At 34.8% G+C, this 26,720-nt stretch overlaps 1 protein-coding gene across 8 annotated transcripts in view; it reads left to right on the top strand.

Moving 5' to 3' along the window:
* INPP1 (inositol polyphosphate-1-phosphatase) overlaps window positions 1-26,720 on the top strand; it is a 56,637-nt gene that overhangs the window by 12,566 nt on the left and 17,351 nt on the right. For 3 of the 8 annotated variants that reach the window (XM_074302852.1, XM_074302855.1, XM_074302850.1), the window contains exon 2: window positions 24,325-24,596. In XM_074302852.1, coding sequence (XP_074158953.1) covers window positions 24,393-24,596 — 204 coding nt within the window. In that variant the 5' untranslated portion in view covers window positions 24,325-24,392. Of the gene's footprint in view, window positions 1-1,173; window positions 1,229-24,321; window positions 24,597-26,720 lie in introns of all 8 variants that reach the window. The other 5 variants (XM_074302849.1, XM_074302853.1, XM_074302851.1 and 2 more) reach the window with 3 other exon arrangements.

Here is a 26,720-nt window from a genome sequence, read left to right as displayed (position 1 = left end):
ATTACCTGTTAGAGCTATAAATATCAGAAGAGTACCTAACCAAAAGGTACAGAGAACTTCACAGGTGGTAAAATAGAAGCTTTTTATTATATAAAATTTTAAAGTCTTTACAAAAACAAAACCATTACACCTAAAATTAGAAGAAAAGCTGAAAACTGTGTGTGGGGGACATCTTTGCAGGAAGTATCTTTTATAAAGGTGTTACTTCTAAAACAGAGAGAGAACTGAGTCAAATTTACAATAAGGGCTATTCCCTAATTGATAAATATTCCAAGGCTATGCTACCTCACAACTATCAGGTTAGCTAAGATGAGAAAAAGGAAAATAATATGTTGGATGGGATATAGGAAATAGGTATATTAATATTACTATTGGTAGAGCTGAGAATTAATCCAGCCATTCCGGAAAGGAATTTGGAATTATGCCCCAATTAAACTGTGTATATTCTTTGACCCAACAATACTATCAAGTCTCTACACCCAAAGAGATAAAAGAAAAGGGTAAAGAATTGTAAAGGGCTAGAACTGAGCAATGCACTTGGATAATGAAGCACGTGAGACTAATTACCAATTGGACGGTTCCCTATTAACTTGTTTGAAGGTTGACCCTCCCCAGCTGTTCTGTGCTGACTTGATTGGTGGGACAAAGAGGGGAAGTGATGTGTGTGGGAGGAGTAAGAAAAAACTTGGGTGGTGGAACTCACGCTCACTCGCACTCGTGACCTGGCGTTGGAGGCCATGGTAAAGATCTAGAATAAAGACATTTAGTGATCCTGACTCCTGCTGATTTCTGGGAAGATAGAGTTCCAGCAACAGTTCACTATAATTCCAAACATGCTATCTACTTCAAGCAAGAAAATTGATATAGATTCAGAGTATAAAGTATATTTTCTCTTAAAAACAAAACAAAACAAAACAAAACAAAAACACTGGGGCAGCTAGGTGGCACAGTGGATAGAGCAGCCCTGAAGTCTGGAAGACCCTGACTTCAACTCTAGCCTCAGACATTTAACACTTCCTTAACATTTAATCCTGACCAGGTCACTTAACCCAATTGCCTTAGGGAAAAAAACAAAAACAAAACAAAACAAACAAACAAACAAAATAATGTAGACATTTGTTTTGCATGACTATAAATGTTTCTAATGGGTTTTGTTTTTCTTACCTTCTCTAGGAGGTGAGGAGAAAAGAGATGAGGAGAGAATTTGGAATTTAAAAAAGATAAAAATGTATGTGCTTGAAATTTTTTTTTTAAATAAACAGGCCTCAGTTCAGAGAGGTTGGTTTGTTTGTTTGGACCATAAGTCTATTTATGTATGGCAATGTTAAAAAAAAAAAAAAAAAAAACTTTTCAAAATGAAACCATTGTCATAAGGCTTTTCAAAAATGGCAGGACATATTTGGTCATTTGAAAGACTCAATTACTTTGGAATTTTTTTTTTTTTCTGTTTTCAGATTGCTGTTTTTCATAAAATTGTAAGTATTTATCTTGTCTAGAAAAGGGGCAACTAAAAGGTCCAATGGGTAGAGCAACAGTGCTGGAGTCAGAAATAAGTCTGAATTAAAATCTTGCCTCAAACACTTTATTACCCGGGGCAAGTAACTCCAATTCTAATGTACAAAGTCCAAGGGGTCATTTATAGTCAGACAGGACTGAACAGCAACACAGAAAAGTTCATCCTTAAATGAGACTAAAAACACATTAATTCCACATCAATTCTACATAAGACAAATAATGCAGATATAATTAATACTAATAAATAGAAATGTTGACTATCCTATATGTCATAAAAATAACTAAATATAAACATACTATTAAGTACAGACCATTATGTTGTTTAATGTAGGTCCATAGAACAGTATTTCACTAAGCAAGACTTGTGTCCATTTGCAATAGTGTTAGCAGGTAGACTCCCTCACTTGGCTTCTTCAGGAACAAGTTGTGCCTTGTACAAATACAGCAGAGTGTGAATTTGATCCTGAGGCAATTAGTCCTTCTTTAGCCAGGTAATAGCATATTGAAATTTGTAGGGCAGCTAGGTAGCATGTAAGATAGAGCACTGGACCTAGAGTCAGGAAGACTTGATTTCAAACCTAGCTTCAGACACACAGCTTATTAGCTGTGTGACTCTGGACAAGTCACTTAATCTATTTGCCTCAGTTTCCTCAACAATAAAATGGAGAATAATAACAACATCTACTTCCCAGGGTTATTGTGATATATATGCTATATTCACTTCTCCTTCCTCTGACACCTTTGAATTAGATGATGAATTGGAGGGAGGAGATACTTGAGGCAGGGAAGCTCATTAGGAGACTATTATGAAAGGTAATAAGAGGCACAGATTTGAGAGTTTGCAGGTATGGAATCAAGACTTGGCAAGTAGTTAAATATGAGGGAGAGATGGAAAACTGAAAGAAAATGCCAAGGTTGCAAAACTGGGGGCCTAGAAAGATTTGATGTAAAAAGAAAGATCAGAAGGAACAGAAGATTTTAAAGAAAAATAATGAGTCCTATTTAGAAATGTTGAATAAGAGATGCTTATGGATACTCAGTTGTAATTTGTGAAAATGTACCTCGTGATTAGAAAGCAGGGATTTCCCCAGCAACTTGAAGAAGTTCTCTTCAAAAGTTTCTTTGAAGAGAAATGGCTGATCAATTGCCTTCTATTTCTCAGCTTGGGCTCTGTTGATCACAGTTGGGCCTCTGTACTAGGAAGCAATTTGAGGTGTTTCTCAGAAGAAAATAGAGAAATTGTAATGATGACCAAACACACATGGCAAACCAATCTTGTTCTTTTTGTTGACTGTGTGTGACTGCCAAATGTTACACAGGCCTTAGCTAATGCTCCCAGGAATCTTCCACCTTCTTGTGCTTCCAAATCTTTCTTTCCACAGCAGCCAAGAACTAAGCTCAGATAAAGGCTTGGGGTTTGTAGCACCTTTGTTCCTACATAGATTCAAACCTTACTTAGATAACCCCAGTGCTTGAAGTGAGAAATAGAAGCCATAAAAGGAGCTGCCTTGATTTTTCTCTTTCTCCAACTCAGGGCAGTTTTCAACCTTAGGAGCTAAAATTGGAATTGGAATCCAAGTGGGAGACCCTCTCTGGAGCTTCTTGTCTGTTCCTACTTCTTTTCTGTTCAAGGTGCAATTTCAGTTACTATCCTTTCCCAGGGGTATTTTCCAAGACCCCATTTCCTCCTGTGAACCCACCTTTTGTGCCATATGATGGTCTTCACAAGCCTTCTTCACTACTTTCTCTAAATCATTCCACATTCCTTTCTGCATAATTACCCCTCCCCATTTAGTGTCCCTCAGATATTGTGACCTAGATTATTCTAGGACACTCTTACTTCTATCTTTTTTGTTACATTCATTAAAAAAAAAAAATCCATTATCATACCATGGGGAATGATGTTAAACCCAGATATAATATGGCCACTATTTCAATGATTCTTCCCTAAAGTTAAGGGAATCCAAAATTCAGGAGCCCATTCAGACTCTCATTTTTATTTTTAGTTATTGTTTATATGGATAGTATCTGCCTCTTCCTTTCCAGTTCTGCACTAACTTTGATCATTGCTAGATGTAGTTTTGCATCCCCATTTTTTTTTCTAATTAATCAAAGAAGAAAACAGCCATGACTTTAAGTTTGATTTTCCTGTTCCACTCAATGAATTTTAAAGAAAAAATTGTCTTGGAGAGTCAATTCCATCATTTCAGAGCTTCCTTTTATTCATTTAAATAGGACAAGGACAAGTATTTTCAGTAATTTCAGTCACATCACTAAATCTAAGCCAAAAGGATATTTTTGTGCTAAAGAAACTAGACACAGTCTCTATTCCCAATTCAAGGAAGTTGAGAATAAGAGTATGTCCTTATCAATGCTACCACCCTGCAGAGGATTGAAGGACTATAAAGGGATCACCTTCAGTTGAAATTGAACATGAGACTGATCTTAGGAAAAGTTAGATTAATTGCACATTATGAACATTCATTCTCCCATTAGATTATAAACTCCTTGAAGAAGAGGGACTCATTTGTTTCTTTCTGCATGCCTAATACTTAGCACACTGCCTGACATATAATGTTTATTGATTGATTTGTTAATTGATTTAGCAGTCTCTATAATGCCTAAAAAGATATATAGGTCCTAATCTGTGTCATGGCTGCAGTTGGACTGATGGTATATACTAATGCTCACTATAGAGTCTCTTTCCTATAGGAATGAGGGACTGAACTCAGTGACAGGAAAGTCCAATTCATAGTGCTAGGCTGAATCTGCAGTATATATCATTATCACTTTGATTCCTACTTGAATGTATTCTTTCCAAGCCCTAGGACAACACAGGACTTGACCACAGAGCCAAATGCAGATAAGCTCTTGACTGCATCTTTGAAAAGGAGATCAAAGGCCAAAACAAACAAAGATGGGGGCACAGTGAGTCAGAGCATTTCAGATAAGCTACCAGAATCTGCTCTACAGAATTTTTGCTTGACTCTTAAATTCTTTACTTTTTACCAAGAATTTCACAAAGGCAAGGCCAGCTTTGACTATCATGTACAAACAATGATTGCAGTTCTTGGTCTCACATGAAGACTTTCTCTTCTTTGACTCAAGTGGAAACAGAATTTGTAGAGCTCATCTCTTGTGCTAGGATCTAGAGCTTTCAGCCTCTATTTTATTATTTTCATTTATGGTCACTAGACCAAACTTAACATTTTTCCAACATTGTTCTCCCCAAGTAATTAATTGACTTATTGAAATCTTTGAGCTTCACTCTAAAGTATGGTAAAATAATATGTACAAAAGCACATATAAGAAATCTGGAAATGCCTTACCTCTAGCCACTAACTTTAAGGAAAATTCTCCCTTGGATTTTGAAATCCACAAGAATCCATTGGAGCCACAGCTTCCTGATAATCTGGGAAATTCAAAGGATATGCCATTGAGAAAGAAAAAATAAACATCTACCATACCAGAAAAGAATACTATGGTTAGCACCCTAACTCTATGGAGCTCTTGTTAAAAGTGGTCAAATTGTCCTTTGCTAGAATATCCAAAGTGTGTCTAGGTTTAGAATCCATTTTTATACTTGGGAATGTGGGTAACAAGACCAATTGGCTAAATTAAGGAGATTTTTCAAGACAAATGCAGAAAGGAATTTTATTATGATCTTGCAAGAAAGGGTGTCTTCCCCCTTTCCCCCTCCTTTCTCAACCCTCAAGCAGTTAGGGAAGGAGGGGCAAAGCCCAGTTAAAAGACAAAAATTATACAGGGGCTTGAGATAACACTCCCTATAGGCTGGATCTTTGCCCTGATTAGCTAGGACAAGTGACCTCACATTCTAAATCTTAAATGAGGAAAAATTTTCAACCCAACTACATCTTTAAGATTATTAAATTATCTTATATAGGAGTTTCAATGCCTAGGTGGCCCCAACTTAGTCTCCCAAAAAAAGGTCCCACTCCTTGTGAATCACGTGATTTCTGGAGAAAGAAACCTGGCCCTGGGACACAGCCGACTTTCACTCAATTTTTAGAACATTGTCTCCATCTTGTGAGATAGTTTTCACAGTTCACTTCATTCGGAGGGAAATAATAATCAGGGGGTGGAAAAAGTGAAGTTGCCCCTTGACAAATGGAAAAGCATTCGCTCTCTCTTTTCTTTTTTCTCTCCCTCTCCCTCTTCCTTTCCTTTCTCTACTTTCCTTTCTTCCTCTTTCTCTTCCTCTCTCTTCTTCTTCCCTCTTTCCCTCCCCTTCTATCTGTCTCTCACATAAATAAATACTTCCCTCCCCCCCAATCAGAGTCTTTTGGGTTTTTTTCCTTCTTCATCCAGCTAAATTTGAGCTAGAAGATTTTGGAGGAGAGATAAAATGAACTATCTAGCTTCTTGTTTTCAATATCTTCCAGGGATCACAAGAGTACTCTTGCTGCTTAACCTCTAAGACTCACCTATTTGAAAGACAAAAGGACACATATGATTACAGTAGAAGATTAAGAATCAAGTCAAGCTTTTTATTTTGTTTCTTTTTGAACTAGTTGTATTTATCTTGACTCTTGTCCATTGTGACCATTACATTCCAACAACTGGATCCCTGTCTTCTCTTATGCTTAAGGTCCTAACTTTGTTCTTAACAGTCTTCCCAAGAATTGGTGATCTACCTTTGATCCACAATCCTTTGGCAAGTCCCCTCATTCAGGCTCTGTCTGGATCTTTGCCTATTGCCTGGTAACAGAATATTTGTCATCTGTACTCTGCAACACCAAGCTATCTTCTTGCATTACTATCTACTATTTATTATACTTTCCTGACTGTCCACCCACCTGCCCAGATTTCTTATCATCTGCTCCTAGGTCTTTTTGCAGATCACTTGCCTCATTTGATCCTGGCAATTCTCATCCTGTTCTTATCTGTTCTATCACTCAACTATCCCTGGTACTAATGAGTTTTACAGGAGAAACCTTGGCATAAGCTGGAAATAGAAATTTTGACTTTGCAGACTAAAGAGTAATTTAAAGAATGATTTTAATCATTCTAATTCTAATGCAGTTATTTGAATTGAGAAGAGGAGATAAAAACTATCCAGACAGGCCTCTAATCCAGGAATTCTTCATTCTTTTGTATTTTGGACCCTTTTTGTCAATCTAATGAAATCTATGAACCCCTTCTCAGAAATAAATTTTAGATGGATAAAATAAAATTCCTAAGATTATAAAGGAATTTTAAGTATATTGAAATGTTATTTATAAATAAAGACTATGGTCATGTGAAATATTAGCATCAGATCTAATTACTATATTTCAGAGAGGCCTGGAGAGACTTACATGAAGCTAAGTGAAATGAGCAGAACCAGAAGATCATTGTACATGGCAACAAGACTATATGACAATCAATTCTGATGGACATGGCTCTCTTCAACAATGAACTCCTGAAATTATTCTGCTGATCATTTCTTATAGAACAATAATATTCCATAACATTCACATAACTATAATTGTAAAGGACTGAAACTCTGAAAAAGATGTGCTTGAATCAGATAACCAAGCATTTAAGACTAATTACCTATTCTATATGAGACAATGACTCTATTAGCATAAGTTTTGTATAAATGGCTCTTCTCATACTGCTAAGATAATCGTAGGCAAGGATTAGAGGGTGGAGGGACAGAGGCCTGAGACTCACTTTGCTGCCGAGACAAGGTGGAGAGAAGCTGGTGACTTTGGACTCGAGAATCCAGGATACATTATTGGCAAGCCTCATGGCAATTTGTTTATCTCCTTAGCTTCTCCCCCTAAAGACAAAGGACTTTAATTTATCTTGACTCTGGCTGACCCTGAGGCCCTCCAAGGAAACAGCTTGTACTCCACACATAACTTATCCAGCCATTCTCCAACTGATGGGCATCCACTCAGTTTTCAGTTTCTAGCCACAAAGAAGGCTGCCACAAACATTTTTGCACATATGGGTCCCTTTCCCTCCTTTAAGATCTCTTTGTTACCTACATTTTTAATTGGATAAAATTATACATGTCAGAAGTTAGTAAAAAAAAAAAAGTAACTTTTTTTCCATCTAAATTCACAAACCCCCTAAAATAAATCTACAGATCCCTTCTATGGATCCCAAGTTAAGAAGCCTTACTTTAGATTCTTGTTGTAAATAGATCCCTTGGGGCAAGTCTAAGGATCTGCTACTGAATTCATTAGAAGAAAAAATTTCATTATCTATTGGACTCCAAAGGAATAATTTTTTTTTTTTTTAAGTTAGTGGAGTAGATTTTTGGCTGATGAACCCTGTGACAGTCCTAGAAAGGGTAGGAGAGAGAAAGGAACAATTTATAGGACATTTTGAAAGCTGGACTAAGATTTTCTATCAAAAGTATCAAATTTGGCTTCCCTTTGTGCTTCTGTTTCTAAAAGTTGTTCTGGAAGCATATATTTGAATATCTGATCATTTTATCCCATTCATGCCTATAATCTCAAATATAGATATACTAACATTTTATATTCCTTCCTCTTAGAATCTTTAGGTTCTTTCAAGGCTCATGTCATGTCTCATTTCAGGGAGGAAGTCCCTATTCCCTTATTTGCTAGGTATTCTTCTTCCATCCCAAATCATCATTATGATACTTACTTATGGCTATGTATATATATGTATATGTATATGTATATGTATATGTATATGTATATGTATATGTATATGTATATGTATGTATTATTTCCTGGCACCTTACCTTGTACATTTTAAGCATTTAACAAATGTTTGTTGAAACACAATGGATTGAACACTCTTAGTAATCCTAACTATCATCGAGGAACACCCTGCCTTTGTCAATGTACTATGTGACCATAGATGTCACTATAGCTGTCATTTTTGATTCTTCACTATTTCACTCTCCTCTCTCACCCCATCTTTCTCTCCTACACACACTCGCCCACAACCATACCAAGTCCATTACCAAGGAAAATCTGTGATTTTTACCTTTGTAATATCTTTCAAATATTCTCATTTCTCTCTTACATTGCCACTATTCTGGTGCAGCCTATCAATACTTTATGTCTGAACTATTGCAGTAGCCTGTAGGTTTGTCTGCCTGTCACTAATCTCTCCCCACACTAGTTCAAGTCTTCATTCAGTCGCTGAAGTGCTTTTTCTAAAATACAGGGTTTTGTTTGTTTTTTTTTTAATTTTAATTTGTGCAATAAAACAAGCATTTCCATTAGCAGTACAATAAAAAGAGACAATTGTATGTGAAACTGCTAATCTACCATGTACAACTCACTATTCTTTTTAAATATACAACAAAATTTTAGTGTGCATTTGTTTGTTTTTTCTTTCTTCTCCTCATCCTCTGCCCTGGAGATAGCTACCATTAGACACAAATTTGCATATATATGTAAAATTATTCTATATCTACTTCTATTTATCAGCTGTCAATGTGTTCTTTCTAAAGCATAGTTCTGACCAGGATATCCTTCAGCAAACTCCAGTGAGTCACTATTAAATACTTCCAAGTTCTAACTTTGTCTTTTAAAGCCTTGTATAACCTGGTCCTGTCCTATCTTCCTAATGTTATTGAACTTTAATGCCCTCCACAATCCAGTGATACTGGTCTTCTTGTTCCTCACACATCCCAGAAATCCTATCCTTCATCTCCACTTTCTAACTTCTCTGGCTTCATATTCAAGTCACCTAAAATCCCACCTTGTACATGAAACTTTAAAGGATCCCCCTTAATAGTAGTGCTTTCCTCCTGAAATTTGTCTCCTATTTTTCTATTATGTATTATGTTTGTACAAAGTTTTTTGAATGGTAGCTCCACAATTTAGTGTGAGCTCCCTGACCTTTCTTTCTATCCCTAGATCTTAGCATAGAACCTGGTATATAATAGATTCTGCTTTATAAATTCGTTTTACTTGATCATGCATCTGATACTTTGTAGTCTTTTATAGACTAAATTGGATCAATTAGTAATTTATTTCCTAAGGTAAATGTTACTTAGAATTGGTTAGGGTTAACTGTAGATTTAATTGCACATAAGAGGGAAGAGGAATCTAATATACATAATCTTCTTTTCCTTTTTTTTTTTTTTTTTTTCTGTTTCTAACCTAGAAGGAATTGTAATAGAGATGAGAAGGAAAGAAAATGTGGGGGAAAGCTGAAGGCTTTTCCCTGAAATTAATAAAGCAACCATCCTTCAGGATGGCTATTAGTCTAGAACATGGATTCTTCATTTTACCCTTTTGACATCTGACAAAGCTATGGACCCTCTCCTTGGAATAATGCTTTTAAATGCACAGCACTACCAAAATACTTATTATATTGAAAAAGTTATCAAAATATTTTTAAAAATAGATTTCTGGGTTTAAAAACCCTGATACAAAGAAAACTGAATCCTAATGTGAGGAAGTCATCAGTAACTGATATGAGAGATAGAAGACAAAGTGCTAGAAGGTTTTTAAATATTGAGTGACAGCATCCTCCTGAGAACTATTAGTCTGAGGTCTTGTGCTTTTTGAATAACTTGAAGCAATTTAGATGATTGAAAAAGAAAAGTGTTTCTGAAACGCTTAAAGAACAATTGGTTTCAAGTAAAACTTGGCACTATAAAAATTTGATCATTATGTCAAACTTTATCAAAGTAAATTCAATAGATTTCTATCAAAAAATGTTTGCATAACTTTGTCAAGTTCCTGTATCCCATATTTTCTTTACAGTATATTAAAATGGCTTGGTACTCTGAATAACTGGCGGAGCATATTTCAAGTGGCTCTCTCACTATAGTGAAAGAGTATTCAAGATAAGGGCAATGTTTTCATTCTAAGATAACTGCTGAAGAAGAAACTCTTGATTTGATAATAGTACCAGAAAGTTCACAGTGAATACTAGGAACTTCTGTTTGTGGAGGCCCAGAATGCTTTAATCACAGGAAATATATTTTTTTAATTCATATAATTCTTTTTGGGAAAAGTTTTTGGTTTTGTTTATCCATTAGCAAAGTATTTATAAGCATATTTCCCCTTCTTTCCTTTATTCCTTTAAAAGGAGTAATTTTTAGGAGGGAAGTTATTGTAGGAATATTGTTAACTATCCTTTTCCCTACAAAGAAAATTAGAATGGGAATTTTCAAGTTCATGTGTACTGTCAAGCATTTAGAATGTCTTATAAATTATTTCTAAAATATTTTATTAGCATAGCTACATATCAGATAGGAAGGATAAAATAATTTGTTTCAGTTTAATCAAAATCGGACTATTGTACTCAGCATCATTACTCTTCAGCCATCAGTGGCTTTCCTACTGAAAATAATTGTAGATAAATACATAAATTTTCCTAACTGATCTTTTCATCCATTAATATGAGAACTTCTTTAATATTGAAATAGTTCCTTTCTCTTTTTTCCCCTCTGAAATTATTTTAACTTTATGACTTTTCATTTCTCTTTTTTAAAAAATGTATTTATATAAGCACTTATTACTTCTCCTTCCTACTGTTCCCCTCATTGAACAATTTTTTAAAAAGAAAAAGAAAACCTTCCTAATGTTATGTTATTTATTCAGCAAAATAAATTCCCACATTGCTCATATCTAAAAATGTATTTCTCATCTGCAATTTAAATCCATTGCTTCTCTGGTAGGAGATAAGTATCATCTTCAGATTTTTTTACTCTGAATTTATCACTGCATTGATCAGGGTTCTAAATTCTAAAGTTTTTCAAAATTGTTTTCTCCTATAATGCAGCCCTTACACAGAATATATCATCATATCATCTGATCCAAATCCTTACTTTTCTTTCATGTATGACTCGTTGCTTCGTGTGTTTCATATAAATAACATGTTGTAGGATTCTGGTTTTTAATCCACTCTTCTATCTGTTACCATTTTATGAGTGACTTCATCCCATTCCCATTCACAGTTATGATTACCAACTGTATATTTTCATCTATCCCACTCCCCCTTCCATTTATTTTTTTCTTTCTTTCCTTTCACCCTGTTCCTCCTCAAAAATATTTTGCTTCTTACCACTGCTTTCCCCCATCTACACTTCTTTTTGTCAGTTTCCTCCCCTTCTCTTATCCCCCTCTTCTCTTACTTCTCTGTAGGGTGAGATAGATTTCTATAGCAATTGAGGTTGTAATTATTATCTCTTTGAGTCATTTCTGATGAGAGTAAGATTTAAGCATTGTGGATCCATCAACTCCTCCACTGTAAAAGCCCTTTTCACTTTTATGTGAGATAATTTACCCCCCATTTCTCTCTCTCCCTTTCCCCTTCTCCCTATTTTGGATATCATAGTCAATTAATATACACACTTTCTGTGTATACTTATTCTAACTGTCCTAACTATAAAATTCTTAGGAGTTATGTGTCATCTTCCCATACAGGAGTGTAAAAAGTTTATCCTTATTGAATCCCTTATGGTTTCTCTTTCATGTTTATTTTTTTCTATTCTTCTCTTGAGTCTTGTATCTTAAAATCATATTTTCTTTTTACTTCTGGTCTTTTCCCCAGGACTTGAAAGTCCTCTATTTCATTAAATATCCATTTATTTTTCCTGAGGATTATATTTAGTTTTGCTGGGTAGGTGATTCTTGGCTGTAATCCCTGCTCCTTTGCCATTCTGAATATTATATTCTAAGCTCTCCATTACTTTAATCTACAATGTTCTATATCTTGTGCTCTCCTGACTACGGTTCTATGATATTTGAATTATTTCTCTGTGCTAATCATATTTTTGCTTTGATTTGGAAGCTCTGAAATTTGACTGTAATATTTATGGAAGCCTTCATTTTGGAATCTCTTTAAGGAGGTATTCATTGAATTTTTAAAATTTCTATTTTACCCTTTGTTTCTAACATATCAGGATAATTTTCTTTGATAATTTCTTGAAATATGATTTTTTTTTTTTTGAAAATCATGGCTTTCAAGTAGTTCAACAATTGTTAAAGTATCTCTCTTCAATCTTTTTTCCAGGTCAGTTGTTTTTCCAATGAGATAGTTCATATTTTCTTCTATTAAAAAATTCTTTTTATTTTATTTATTGTTTCTTAATGTGTCATGGAATTATTAGCTTCCACATACCCACATTTTTTTTAAACTGTATTTTTGTACCTCATTTTCCATTTGATCAATTCTGCTTCTGAATGAGTTTTTTTCCCCCCCAGTGTTTCTTTTACCATCAAGTCTATTTTGGTTTTTCTTTATTTTGGGGGTGGGGGAGGGATAGTGGGGGAAGGCCTCCTTTACCAAACTGTTGGCTGTTTTTTCATGATTTTCTTGCATCAGTCTCATTTCTTTTCCCAATTTTTCTTCTGATTTGATGTTTAAAATCTTTGTGAACTTTTCTAGTTATTTTTTTGGGGGAAGAGGGAGGACCTGATATTAATTCATATTTTTTCTTTGAGGATTTGCAGGTAGCAGTTTTGACATTGTTGTCTTTTGAGTTTGTGTTTTGATCTTCCCTGTCACCATAGTAACTTTGTATAGTCAGTCTTTTTTGTTGTTGTTTGCTCATTTTTCCAGCTCAATTTTTGACTTTTAATTTTACCATAAAGTTGACTTCTACTCCTATATTGGAGGGGCTATTGTTCCAAGCTTCATGTTTTTGTTCTACTATTTTCAGTTCTAGTGCTGGGATTCAGTAAGTTTTCAGTTCTTTCAAAGTAGTCTGATCTGAGAAGAGATGTGATCAGTGCTGTCCTGGCTTGTGCTATTTTGTGAGTGACTATAAGCATTCTTTTCCTCCCTAGAACTGTAACCAGGGTCCTGCACCTGCTCACCCTGGGACTGCAATCCAGAATCACGTATGCAACACAGTCCTGCTTCTGGTGTCAACAAAAGCTCCCCTGTAATTTTGCCTTCTGAGGGCTAATCATTCCAAAGTCCCCAATGCTTTTTAATTCAGTTGTCCTCAACAACTGGTTTTCAGTAATACATCCTGAACTGGAATGGGCTACACTGGATTGTGTTCCATTCTTATCCCAATGAGACAGACTTTTCCTATCAACCTTTTAAGTTGTCTTGAGCTGTAAAATTCTTTTACTTTATACTCTTGTTGGCTTTGCTACACCAGAATTAATTTTGAGGAGTCATTTTAACATTGTTCGGAGAGGAATTTGGGAAAGGTTAGATGAGTTCCTGCCTTTACTCTGCAGTCTTGGTTCTGTCCCCCAATTTCCAGCTTTTTATAGAAGATAATAATATGGACTATCTGATAGGATCAGCTCCAAAAAAAAAAATTTTAGCTTCAATAGGGACTAGAGTCCTCACCATTTTTTGAGATGAAACATTATAGAGCATTGGGGTCTAGAAGCAGGAAGACCTAAGTTTAAATCAAGCCTCAGATATTGAATAGTTATATGAACCCAGGAAAATCACTTAAGTTCTTTCAGACTTACTTTTCTCATCAGTGAAATGGGAATATTAATAACATTTACCTTCTAGGATTTTCAGATTAAAATGAGATGATATTTGTAAAGTGCTCTGCAAACCTTGAAGTGTTAGACAAATTATACTATTTATATAGTCTTTTTTAAAAAGTGTCTTGCAAAGCAGTTTAAATATATATACATATTTTTGAGTCTCATAATAACCTAGTTAAGTAGGTACTGTGAGTATTATCCTATTTTACAGATTAAGAAATGGAGGTTTACTGTCAGATTGGCTAAGATGACAGGAACAAATAATGATGAATGTTGGAGGGGATGTGGGAAAACTGGGACACTGATGCATTCTTGGTGGAGTTGTGAAAGAATCCAACCATTCTGGAGAGCAATTTGGAATTATGCCCAAAAAGTTATCAAACTGTGCATACCCTTTGACCCAGCAGTACTACTACTGGGCTTATATCCCAAAGAAATACTAAAGAGCGGAAAGGGACCTGTATGTGCCAAAATGTTTGTGGCAGCTCTTTTTGTTGTAGCTAGAAACTGGAAGATGAATGGATGTCCATCAGTTGGAGAATGGTTGGGTAAATTATGGTATATGAAGGTTATGGAATATTATTGCTCTGTAAGAAATGACCAGCAGGAGGAATACAGAGAGGCTTGGAGAGACTTAAATCAACTGTTGCTGAGTGAAATGAGCAGAACCAGAAGATCACTGTACACTGCAACAACAATACTGTATGAGGATGTATTCTGATGGAAGTGGAAATCTTCAACATAAAGAAGATCCAACTCACTTCCAGTTGATCAATGATGGACAGAGGTAGCTACACCCAGAGAAGAAACACTGGGAAGAGAATGTAAATTGTTAGCACTAATATCTGTCTGCCCAGGTTACATGTACCTTTGGAATCTAATGCTTATTGTGCAACAAGAAAATGGTATTTACACACATGTATTGTATCTTGGTTATATTGTAACACATGTAAAATGTATGGGATTGCCTGTCATTGGGGGGAGGGAGTGGAGGGAGGGGAGGATAATTTGGAAAAATGAATACAAGGGATAATATTATAAAATATATATAATAAAATTAAAAAAAAAAAAAAGAAATGGAGGTTTAGGGAGGTTTTGACTCACCATGGTCACACAACTAAGTGTCAGAGGTAGATTTGAACCTAGGTTTTCCTGATTTAAATTCAGCTCCTTATATACTATACCAATTCTAGATTGTTGGAGAGTTTTTAAGTTGATTAAATTATCTCACTTTTTAGGTGAAAGTCTGTTTTTATGTTATGGATAAATACCCTAATTGTCTATGTTGACATTCTTAATTGGGACTTAGTAACAACAAAAACCTTAGGTGCCTCCTACCCTTTTGTTGCATACTATTGAATACAGAAATTGTTGTTTGGGGTCAAAATTGTATCCAGTAAAATTTTAAATTTCATATTGAGATTCTTAGACCTACTCCTGTAGGTTAGTGTTTAATGAATGGTCATCACTCTTCTTATAATGGCCATGAAATGGTTTTCAAGCCTCTTTCTGAGTACTTTGTGTGATGATTGGCTCTTGATTTTACAATTCTTTGTCATCTCATGGGACCCCTCCAAATATTGGTGTTTTTTATATTTAATTGAAATAGGCATCTCTGTTATGTCTACCTGAACTATAGAACTATGAGTGATAACTTTCTACAATCTGATAGCTTTTCAAGAATTCAGATACTGTTATGTATGGAGGCACTTAGATGATAAAATGGATTAAGTGCTGGACTTGGTCAGGAATAGTCTTGGGTTCAAATCCAACCTTAGACACTAATCTGTCTCATTTTCCTCATCTGTAAAATAAGGGGAAATAACATCACTTCTTAAAGGAAGGGGTATTTTGAGGATGAAATTATATTTGAAAAATACTCTGCAAATGTCCAACTCTTCATGTCCCCATTTGGGGTACTCTTGGCAGGTGCTAAAATGGCTTGTCATTTCCTTCTGCTCCTTTTACAGATGAGGAAATTGATATGAACAGGGCTAAGTGATTTATCCAGGATCACACAGTTAAATGTCTGCCCCAGATTTGAATTCAGGAAGATGACTTCTTGAGCTCTATCTACTGTGACACCTAGCTGCCCCTTCATAAATAATGCATTTATTAAGTACTTATTATGTGCCATCTACTATGCTAAGCACTGGGGATACTAATAAAAGAAAGATAGTTATTGTCCTCAAAGAGTTTACATTCTGTTGGGGGAAGACAACATATAAAAGGGGGTTGGGAGGGGAAGGGTCCTGGGGTGCAAATGCCCTTCAAGTGGCAAGGAAACCCGATTCCTGACAAAATAAGGCAAAATTATTTTATAAAGGGCAATATCTATTAAAAGAAGCAGACCATGGGGCAAGGTTCAAGCTTGGGGAAATAATTTGGTATACTATGTACTAGAGAAGATGAAATACTTGGATGTAGCCATATGAGATTGTTTTAGAGTTTTCAACTTCCTTAATGTTTCCTTTATTATCCTTATTAAAATGAGAGGTCTCTCCCTTCCTCCTCACTCCACATTAAGATCATGGGTTTCTTGAAATATAAGACTATATCCTTTTTTTAATTGTTAAACTTTTTAAATTTTATTTTATTTCATTTTTTTTTTTGGTATCTCCATATCTCTAGGACTTACCATAGTGTTTGATACAGATTTTTTTTTCTTCTTTTCTTTATTAAAGAATAGAGATATCTGAATATCTATAATCTTCCATTACTTCTCCTGGTGTTATTACTAATGGAATTTATGGTTAGACATAGAAATTTAGTCCTGTATGATATCATGTTTCAGACCTATAGACTTGAACTTAGTAAAAGAACACCTAAATTCTTTAAATATTTTCTTCTTCTCCTCTTCCTTTCCCTTCCTCATTTATCCTTAGTTTTCCCTTTTCAGTTTGGAGATCATCTCTGATTCAAGTCAGCAGAGATAGGGAGGCAACAAAATGGCTTTTTATTTTCAAAACATATGCATAGATAAGTAATCCTGTTTTCTCACTCTCATCTGTTTTAAACTATATTCTTTATTCTTCTTTTACTTAATATTCCTTAATAATTCTTTTGTTGTCCTAAGTGGTTTTGGTTTTTTCCAGCCTCTATTTATTCAAGGATTTAAGTCTTCTTCATGCTATTTTTGCAGCATAGTGCCAACTTTTTGCTTTCATCCTTGGGTATGCACTCTCTTTGATCACCTTAATACATATCATTTAAAAATCTGCAATTATTGTAAAATATAGGATAAAGGTAGACCCATTAGCTTCTTTAGATGCTTCCCTCTTGTTTTCCTCATCAGACTTGTGTGTGTGTGTGTGTGTGTGTGTGTGTGTGTGTGTGTGTGTCCGTGTCCTCATTGTCAGATGTTTGTGTTTAAAATTTTTATCCCTCTTTTAAAATTCTATTTTATTTTCCATCAACAGATATAGTGATAGAGACTTAGGGACAAGAATAAAAGAAAGAAACAAAATGAAATGGAAAGGACTATAAATGATTTGACATCTGTTCATAAACTTGTTTATATGCCAATTATTTAACAAAACAAAAGAATATTGTCTGGAACAAGAGAGTTGCCAACATTTTTTTTTTTTCTTTTTCTTAGTCTAGGGTTAAGTGACTTGCCCAGGCTCACACAGCTAGGAAGTGTTAAGTGTCTGAGACCATATTTGAACTCAGGTCCTCCTGAATTCAAGGCTGGTGTTCTATCCACTGCGCCACCTAGCTGCCCCTGAGTTGCCAACTTTTTTTCTTATTTCTGTGTCACCTTTTAAATCTATTTTTGTATATTTAAAATAGATTTATTGCAGTTGTCTTTAAAACATCATTGTCAGTCCATATATTCTTTGATCAGCTTTCTTAATGCTATTATCATTTCAGGCAAACATTCCTCAATTTAACCTCTTCTTATTTATCCATGATATAAAAACAGACTTTCACCTAAAAAGTGAGATGATTTAATCAACTTGAGAACTCTCCAACAATCTAGAATTGGTATAGTATATAAGGAGCTGATCTTTTCTTAGGGCACACAGAGACCTACAAATTGGTACAGCTATTCTGGAAAGTAATTAAGAATTGTGTTCTAAAGGTAACTTAAGTGTATATATCCTTTGACTGGGCAGTACTACTATTGGACTCCAAAGATGTCAAAGAGGAAAAGAATCTATATGTACAAAAATATTTATAGCAGTCCTTTTTCTAATAGCAAAGAACTGGAAATTAAAGATTTGCTTAACTGAGGAATTGTCAAGTTATTGTATATAACTGTAATATAGTACTTTTCTGCTGTAATAAATAATCAGGAAAGAGGATGGCAGAGTAGATTAGTAAATTTCAAGCTCTCCTGATTTCCCCCACAAATAGAATTAATTTGTGCCTCAGGATGAATATAGACTACTGAAAAATCAAGAAAACTTGGGGAAGTTTACAGGTTCTACTGATACAACCTGAGAAGATCTGAAGGAAGACTTAGGATTTAGACTAACCAAGGTGAAGTACAAACACCTTTGAGCTACCTATGAGAAAACACCTAGTGAGGAGCATCTGGAGCTAATGTGAATGGAGCATCATAGGGAACCACAGAGACTTTAACCTGCCAGACAGTTTGTAGAGTCAGGTTCTGAGTCTGGGAAGGCCTAGTGAACTTCAGCTGATCAGGAACATCAGGCCCAGCTAAGCTACAGAGAAGCCACCTTGGGCAAGAAGGAACCTACAGCCAGTGAGCACAATAATAGCTGGGTAGGGACACTGCTGGCTCTGGGCATTCCAGGAGGGTGAACATTTTTGTTTGGGGTTCCAGATCACAGGGAAAACTGAAGGAAAATCTGAAGCACCATATCTCCACCTCAAGATTGGAGGTAGTTACTCTAATATCTCTCATTTTTTTTAAAAAGCTTTTTATTTTCAGAACTTATGCATGGATAGTTTTCAACATTCACCCTTGCAAAACCTTGTGCTCCAAATTTTTTTCTCCCTGTCTTCTCCCTGCAAATGGCATGTTAAACATATTTCCACAATAATCATAATGCACAAGAAAAATCATGCTAAAAAGAAAAAAATGAGAAAGAAAACAAAATGCAAGCAAACACTAACAAAAAAAAGTGATACTATGTTGTGATTCATATTCAGTCCCCACAATTCTCTCTCTGGGAGCAGATGGCTCTCTCCATCACAAATCCACTGGAGCTGACCTGAATCACCTGGCTGTTGAAAAGAGCAAAAAAGATGGGCATGGGTCCATCAGAATTGATCATTATAGAATCTTATTGTGTACAATATTCTCCTGGTTTTACTTACTTCACTCAGCATCAGTTCATGTAAGTCTCTACAGGCTTCTGCAATCATCCTGCTGGTTGTTTCTTACAGAACAATAATATTCCATAACATTCACATACCATAATTTATTCAACCATTTTCCAACTGATGGGCATCCACTCAGTTTCCAGTTCCTTGTCACTACAAAAAGAGCTGCTACAAACATTTTTGCACATGTGGATCCTTTTCCTTTTTTATTATCCTTTGAGATACAGCTCAGTGGAGATACTGCTGGATTAAAGGGTATGCAGTTTGATAGCCTTTTGGGCATAGTTCCAAATTGCTCTCCAGAATGACTGGATCAGTTCACAACTCTACCCACAATATATCAGTGTCCCAGTTTTCCCACAACCCCTCCAACATTCATCATTATCTTTTCCTGTCATCTTAGCCAATCTGAGGCATGTAATGGTCTTCATTTTCATTTCTCTGACTAGAAATGGTTTTAATTTCTTCATCTGAAAATTGTCTGTTTATATCCTTTGACAATTTATCAATTAGAGACTGGCTTTTATTCTTATAATTCTCTATATATTTTAGAAATGAATCCTTTATCAGAACCCATTTCCCCCCAATTTATTGCTTCCCTCCTCATCTTGTCTGCATTGGATTTGTTTGTACAAAATCTTTTTAATTTAATACAATCAAAATTATCCATTTTGCATTCTGTAATGTACTTTAGTTCTTTGGCCACAAATTCCTTTTTTCTCCACAGATCTGAGAGGCATATTATCATTTGTTCTTCTAGTTTGCTTATAGTATTACTCTTTATGTCTAAATCATGAACCCATTTCGACCTTATCTTCATATAGGATCAGTATCTAGTTTCTGTCATATTAATTTCTAATTTTCCCAGAAGTTTTTTTCAAATATCGAGTTCTTATCCCAGAAGCTGGGGTCTTTGAGTTTATCAAACACTAGATTACCATAGTCATTAACTATTATGTCTTGTAGTACCTCTTATTTAAAAAAAAAAAATGAACCAGAAAAGAAGAAAGAACCCCACCACAGTAACATACTATGGGAACAGGGAAAACTGGGGTTCCTTTTTAGAGGAGGACACTGAAGTAAAAAAAAGCTTTTTCTACTCCAAAGAAAAATGTGAAATGACTCCCTGTCCTAAGAGAATTTATAGAAGAAAATATTTTAAAATATCAAAAAATATTTTATAAAACAAATGAAAGACATTGAGGAAAAACTAAAAACCAAAAATAAAAATCATCCAAGAAAAAACAGTATGAAAAAAAGTTAACCAATTAGAAAAGGAAATATAGAGTCTCAAAGACAAAAATAACACTTTGAAAATTGGATTTGGGCAAGGCGAAGGCAGTGAAGCTATGAGAGACCATGAAATAACAAAACAAATTATAAAGAATGAAAAAATAGAACACAATGTAGAACATCTTATAAGAACAGATCAAGAAGAGAAAATGTAAGAATAATTGGACTGCCTGAAAGTTGTGACCAAAAAAAGAACCTTGATACAATAATGCAAGAAATAATCCAAAAAAATTGTCCTGGAATACTAGAACATGAGGGGAAAGTACAAATAGGAAAAAATCCATGGATCACCACTTCAACAAGATCCTTTGTGGAAAACACATAGGAGCAGTATTGTCAAATTTCAAAACTTCCAGATCAAAGAGAAAATTTTGTAAGAAACAAGAAAAAAACCATTCAAATATTCTACAACTATAATTAGAATTGTACAGGATTTATCAGCAGCCACAATAAAAGATCACAGATCCTGGAATCATATCTACTGACTAGCCCTGTGGTCAAAAATGTAATATCCAGAAAATTTATAATTTTGAATGAGAAAAAATGGACATTCAATGAATTTGCATATTTTCAGGACTTTGTTATAGTTTTCTTTAGAGGGGTATATCACTTGATGTAACAGTCCTGCCCCCTTCTCTTTCATGATTTCATTAGCATGGCCCAATAACAATTCATTTTCCAGGACTCAATAAAATAGTTAATATTTACATAGCACTTGAAGGTTTGCCAAAGTTCTCATTTGATCCTTCCTGTAAGATGGGTGCAAAAACTGTCCTTTCCCTACCCCCCCAAATAAGGAAACTGACATTGTGATTTTTAAAAGTCCAAAAGGTGGTAAATGTCTGAGCTAGGATTTGGGTCTTCTTAATTGCAAATGCTCTAACCACTAGCTAGGTGGCTATCTAGATGCCATCAACAATACCTGTAAATTTGTATTTATGTTTTTGTGTTACAATTTTGACTTTCATCTTGTTTCCCATAATCTGTGCATGGTAAATATCTGAAACCCTGAATATTATTGTTGCTAACCCTCTTTTCTGATTTTTCTCCTGAGGATTCTGGGCATGTCATTTCTTAATTCCAAGAAATGAAGAGAATGTTCCCTTGGATAGGCATAGTAAAAATGGCATCTAGCATCTTTGTCTTCCTTCTAGTATGTGATCCTTTTTTCTCAAGAGAGAACTATTTCACTTATACTGGATTTAAGGGCCGCTGCATTATCCAATGATACCTAGTGATGGAGCAAAAGTCTAGTAGAGGCTTCAGTATAGGCCATTGTATGCTCCAGAGCTGGAATTATAAACTTTTTTGTGTGTCCTGTATAGTTTGGCAGGAAGAGACTGTTTAAAACTGTATTTTTCTAAATAATATTTTTAAGTGCATTAAAAAAAAATTGTAGGATTACAAAGGAAGCCAATTATGTTGAAATATGTTTATCAAAATATATTTAATAACCAAGTTAGAGACCCCAGACTCTATTCTGTAGGCCAAATACCTTGAGGAATGGGGATTTCAGTTTTTTTAGATTTCAGATGAATCAGGAGTACAGTACTACTGTATAATTACAGTATAATAGCCAAAAAACTGGGAAAGAATGGAACGCACTCAGTCAAATAGTGAACCCAGTATGGTTAAAATGGCACTGAACAAGGAGGTCTGGATTCTAGCTCTAGCCTATGAGATTCTTGGCAAGTTACTTTCTTTCAGGGCCTCATGTTTTTTATCTTAAAAGTGAAGCAATTAATCAAAATAATCTCTGCAGTACCTTCAAGCAGCTAAATAGGCTGTTATTTAATAGGCTAATAGGCTTAGATAACAAAAAAAATATGAGAAACACCTGGACTTCATTATGTAGCAAAACTGTTTTTGATATAAAACTAGTTTATCTTGAATTAAAGAATGGTTAGTGTTATGCTAGAAAGATTTCCTTATAGATTTCAACTTTAAGGATACTCCATAGCCCATTATCACAAGGATGGACTCATCACAAGATTCCACTGTATTATTTTAGTTTTGTTAAGAGTTGATGATTTAACACCCAGAGAAGGAACACTGGGAAATGAGTGTAAACTGTTTGCATTTTTGTCTTTCTTCCCAGGTTATTTTTACCTTCTGAATCCAATTCTTTCTGTGCAAAAAAGAAATTCGATTCTGCACACATATATTGTAACTAGGATATACTATAAGACATTTAACTTGTATGGGACTGCCTGCCATGAGGGGAGGGGGTGGATGGAAGGAGGGGAAAATTCGGAACAGAAGTGAGTGCAAGGGATAATGTTGTAAAAAATTACCAATGCATATGTACTATCAAAAAAAATTATAATTATAAAATTAATTTTAAAAATAATAAAAAAGTTGATGATTTAAAGTGCAGAGCTCAAAACTATTTAACAAACACTAGCAAAATCTTAAAATCTATTCTGAAACTAAACTTAGTTCTTGATTTATTAAAAAGAGGCAGAATGACAAAACGGAAAGAACAACTAGATTTGCAGTCAAGATCTGGGGTTCAAATCCTGGCTCCAAAAATTTTTTTTAATGTTATCCTAATAGGTACATGCAAAGAAATGGGGAAAAGGCTTCATCAGATGAGAATCTCAATCCTATTTCATTGAGTACTCTTCAGAGGGTGGCTAGGTAACACAGTGGGTAGATTGTCAGAAAATCTCACCTTTCTAAGATCAAATTCGGCTTCAGACACTAGCTATGTAACCCTAGGCAAGTCACTTAACCCTGCTTGTTTCATTTGTAAAATTAGGTAGAGAAAGAAATGGCAAACCACTCCAGTGTCTTTGCCAAGAAAACCCCAAACAGCATCACTAAAAGTCAGACATGATTGAAATGATTGAATAGCAATTCTTCAGGGACATAGCTGTAAAGTTCCAGGCTCTATGTCTTTCCCTCCAGTTGGAATTTGTATCTAGCTTCTACTACTTGCTACTTGGGTGACTTAACAAGTCAATTAATTTTCACTAACAACCAGTAGCAAAATGATTTGCAAAATCAAACTTGCTAGGTCCCACTGGGAATAGCTTCAACAAGTCATCAGGAAAGATAATAGAATTATAAGAGTTTTCCTCCTTATACCAAACTGGCCAAGATCTGAGGTCGAATTCCATAGGACTTCTTTGCAGATTGCACAATATTCAGTTAAAAAAAAAAAAATCTGCCCCTGATTTTGGAGATATATCCTTTAACTCCTGCTTTTAAAGTATAGGCAAGCAAGATAGTCCTTAACCATTGCAACTCCCTTGGTCTTCATAGAATTATAGGCCTGGAACTGGAAGGGACCTTTTAAGAAAGGAGACCTAGTCAACCTACTTATTTTGCTGTTGAGGAAACTGGGACCCAGAGAGGTTAAGTCAAATAGGCAAAGCAGAAATAGAATGTGAACTCAAGACCTATTTCTAGATAGAAAAACATGAAGCCTTGATTTAGTAACCAAGATTTTATCCAGAAAGGCTTTCAACATATCTATCTATCTATCTATCTATCTATCTATCTATCTATCTATGAAGATAACTCTTAAGATGGGATTAAAAAACTTCAAATACTTCTTTAAAACATTAGCTCACAAAATAACATTTAAATATCCTTCAATAATATGAATGACCAGTTTGAGTGAGACCAGTATAGTCTCCACCCCCCAAAGACCAATGAATTTCACTTTTTCAGCTACACTGCAGTTACAGACAGATGCTTAATTGTAGAGGTGCCAAGGGGCTCCCTTTCAGTGACACATAATTTTGCATCATCTTTTCTGAGCTTACTTTTCTTCCACATTCTTGTATTTTTCCAGCAGACAGCAGTCTAGAGTTACTGTGTGGCTTTCACCCTCAGCTACGAGCTGAAAGACACAAGCTTTCAGAAATGTCAGAAATCCTCCGGGAACTAGTCTACGTTTCTGAAAAGGCAGCAAACATTGCCCGGGCCTGCAGGCAGCAAGAATCGCTTTTCCAACTACTAATAGAAGAAAAGAAAGAAGGAGAAAAGAACAAGAAATTCATAAATGACTTCAAGACATTGGCTGATGTGCTGGTACAGGAAGTTATAAAACAGAATATGGGCATGAAGGTAAGAAAGCTTGTAGAAAAGACTATTGTTTTTCTCTCTGTATATTTCACTTGCAAACCAGGTAGAAAGAGCTCTAGATTTTCTCCACTATCTTCTTTTTTTAATATATATAATTGCTTTTTTTTTCTTTTTAATTTATGGATATATATTTTAAGATTTTAACTTTTAATTTATTTTTAATTTTCTTTATGAATTTCATTTCATTCACAAATCAGGCATAAAGGAGCTCTAGATTTGGAGTCAAGGAGATTTGAGTTGAAGTCCTGGCTATAGCATTTGCTAACGTTGTTATCCTGAGTAAATCATTGAACCTTACTGAGAAATATCTGGGGGAAGGAAAGGAAATTGCATTAGCTACCCACCTGCTTTAAAAGGTTTAATAGAGTGATATATAAAAGTAAATTATTGGTCTCAGAGAATAAGGAATGTTAGCATGGTTTTGGACCAGCATATTTGCTTACTTCCTAATCCTTCTTATGGAAGGAGTATTGAAGAATTCATCGTTTCTTTTTATTTTTAATTTCAGAAGACGTAAAATCAATAAACCATTTATGGAAGTTAATAAAGCACTGTGGGAGGTACTAGAGGAAAATACAAGATAAATAAAACTATTAGTATGTACCCATTAATTATTAGATAAACCACATCTACATAGAAATAAAGTAGAAAATGGAACATAAGTGTAATTATTATATAAACACTGTAATTAGGATCAAGAAACCTGGATTCAAATCCTATCTATCACATTCTTGCTATTTATACAAACATGGGCAAGTCTATTAACCTTTTCAAGTCTCATTTTCATGTTTTTAAATTGAAGCTAATTCATACATTGTTCATCTTAGGCTAATGGTAGATTAAATGCTTCTTAAAACTTAAAGTGCTATAAATATAAGAGCTTTCACCCTATGTTTACATTTCTGGATAATAGATCTTTCAGAAACGGATTGATAAACCATGTGCTGCTATTCTTCTCTTGTACTGTTTAAAAATAAAAATGGCATTTTTTTTCTAGTGTGATTTAAATGATATCCTGACAAGAGGCAGAAAGACTATCTGAAGTAGTAAACTATACTAAATGGCATTTCAAGACCTAGGGAATTTTATTAAATTTAAATAAACACATTTTAATAAAGAGGATGGTTATCTTGAGATGATTGAGTTATGAGGTCAATTGCATTAATCTGTCATAAAAGTATTAAAAGAAACATGAGTCATTAATGTTCTTCATGATATGAATCTAGTTAAAGATAGGGAAATAATTATCACTCCTTTGTCATTTGTTTTCTTTTTTATAAAATTATTTTAAGAATTTAATGTCATTTTGACATAGGAGAATATCCCTTTAGGGAAGGGATTATTATGGATCTCTCATGTCCTTAGTGTCTTTAGGTCAATCACTCAATACTTATTAAGCACCTACTATGTGCCAGGCATTCTTCTAAGCAATGGAATACAAAAAAAGCACAATCCTTGTCCTCAAGGGTCTTACAGGCTGATGGGAAAAAACCACCCCAAAAGGAAGCTGGAAACTAGTGAGGTCAGGGATACAATGTACCCAGCCCTAGAGCATGATGAAGAAGTAACAGGAGTACTGGAAGATGGGAAATTGAAAAAGTATGTGCTTGGAAAATTCATTTTCAATTGAAATGATCTGTCACTTCACTAATGCTGGTATTGACTAGGAGTTCAAATTATAACCCATTCATACCATCTCATTCCATGTAATTCTTATTCTAGGTTTCTTATAAGCCTTCCATAGATATTTTAATCAGCACACAAGAAGCTTTCTTCCATATATATATCATAATGGGCACCCTCTGACAATCTACTCTATTACTCTTTGTTATATGACTGGCCCACTTCCTTTCCTAATTATACATTCCCTTATACATGAATAATTTTTATGCCCCTCTTTGTAAATAAGCTGACTGATTAGATGCTTTATTCTCTGTATACTCACCTTACATATCTCAATGGTCTCTTGGGTCATGACTAATGTTTGATTCATTAGAGGTCCTGACTCCATAATTTATAATATTATAGCTTAACTAAAAGAATATTAGTGTTAAATATAGCATTTTTGTGTCAGGAAGCAATATGATGTCACTAAAAGCCAGATAT

This window comes from Sminthopsis crassicaudata, chromosome 3, assembly GCF_048593235.1.
Source record: "Sminthopsis crassicaudata isolate SCR6 chromosome 3, ASM4859323v1, whole genome shotgun sequence".
In the NCBI taxonomy this organism is placed as follows: domain Eukaryota; kingdom Metazoa; phylum Chordata; class Mammalia; order Dasyuromorphia; family Dasyuridae; genus Sminthopsis; species Sminthopsis crassicaudata.
This window is presented reverse-complemented; position numbering and strand designations above follow the sequence as displayed.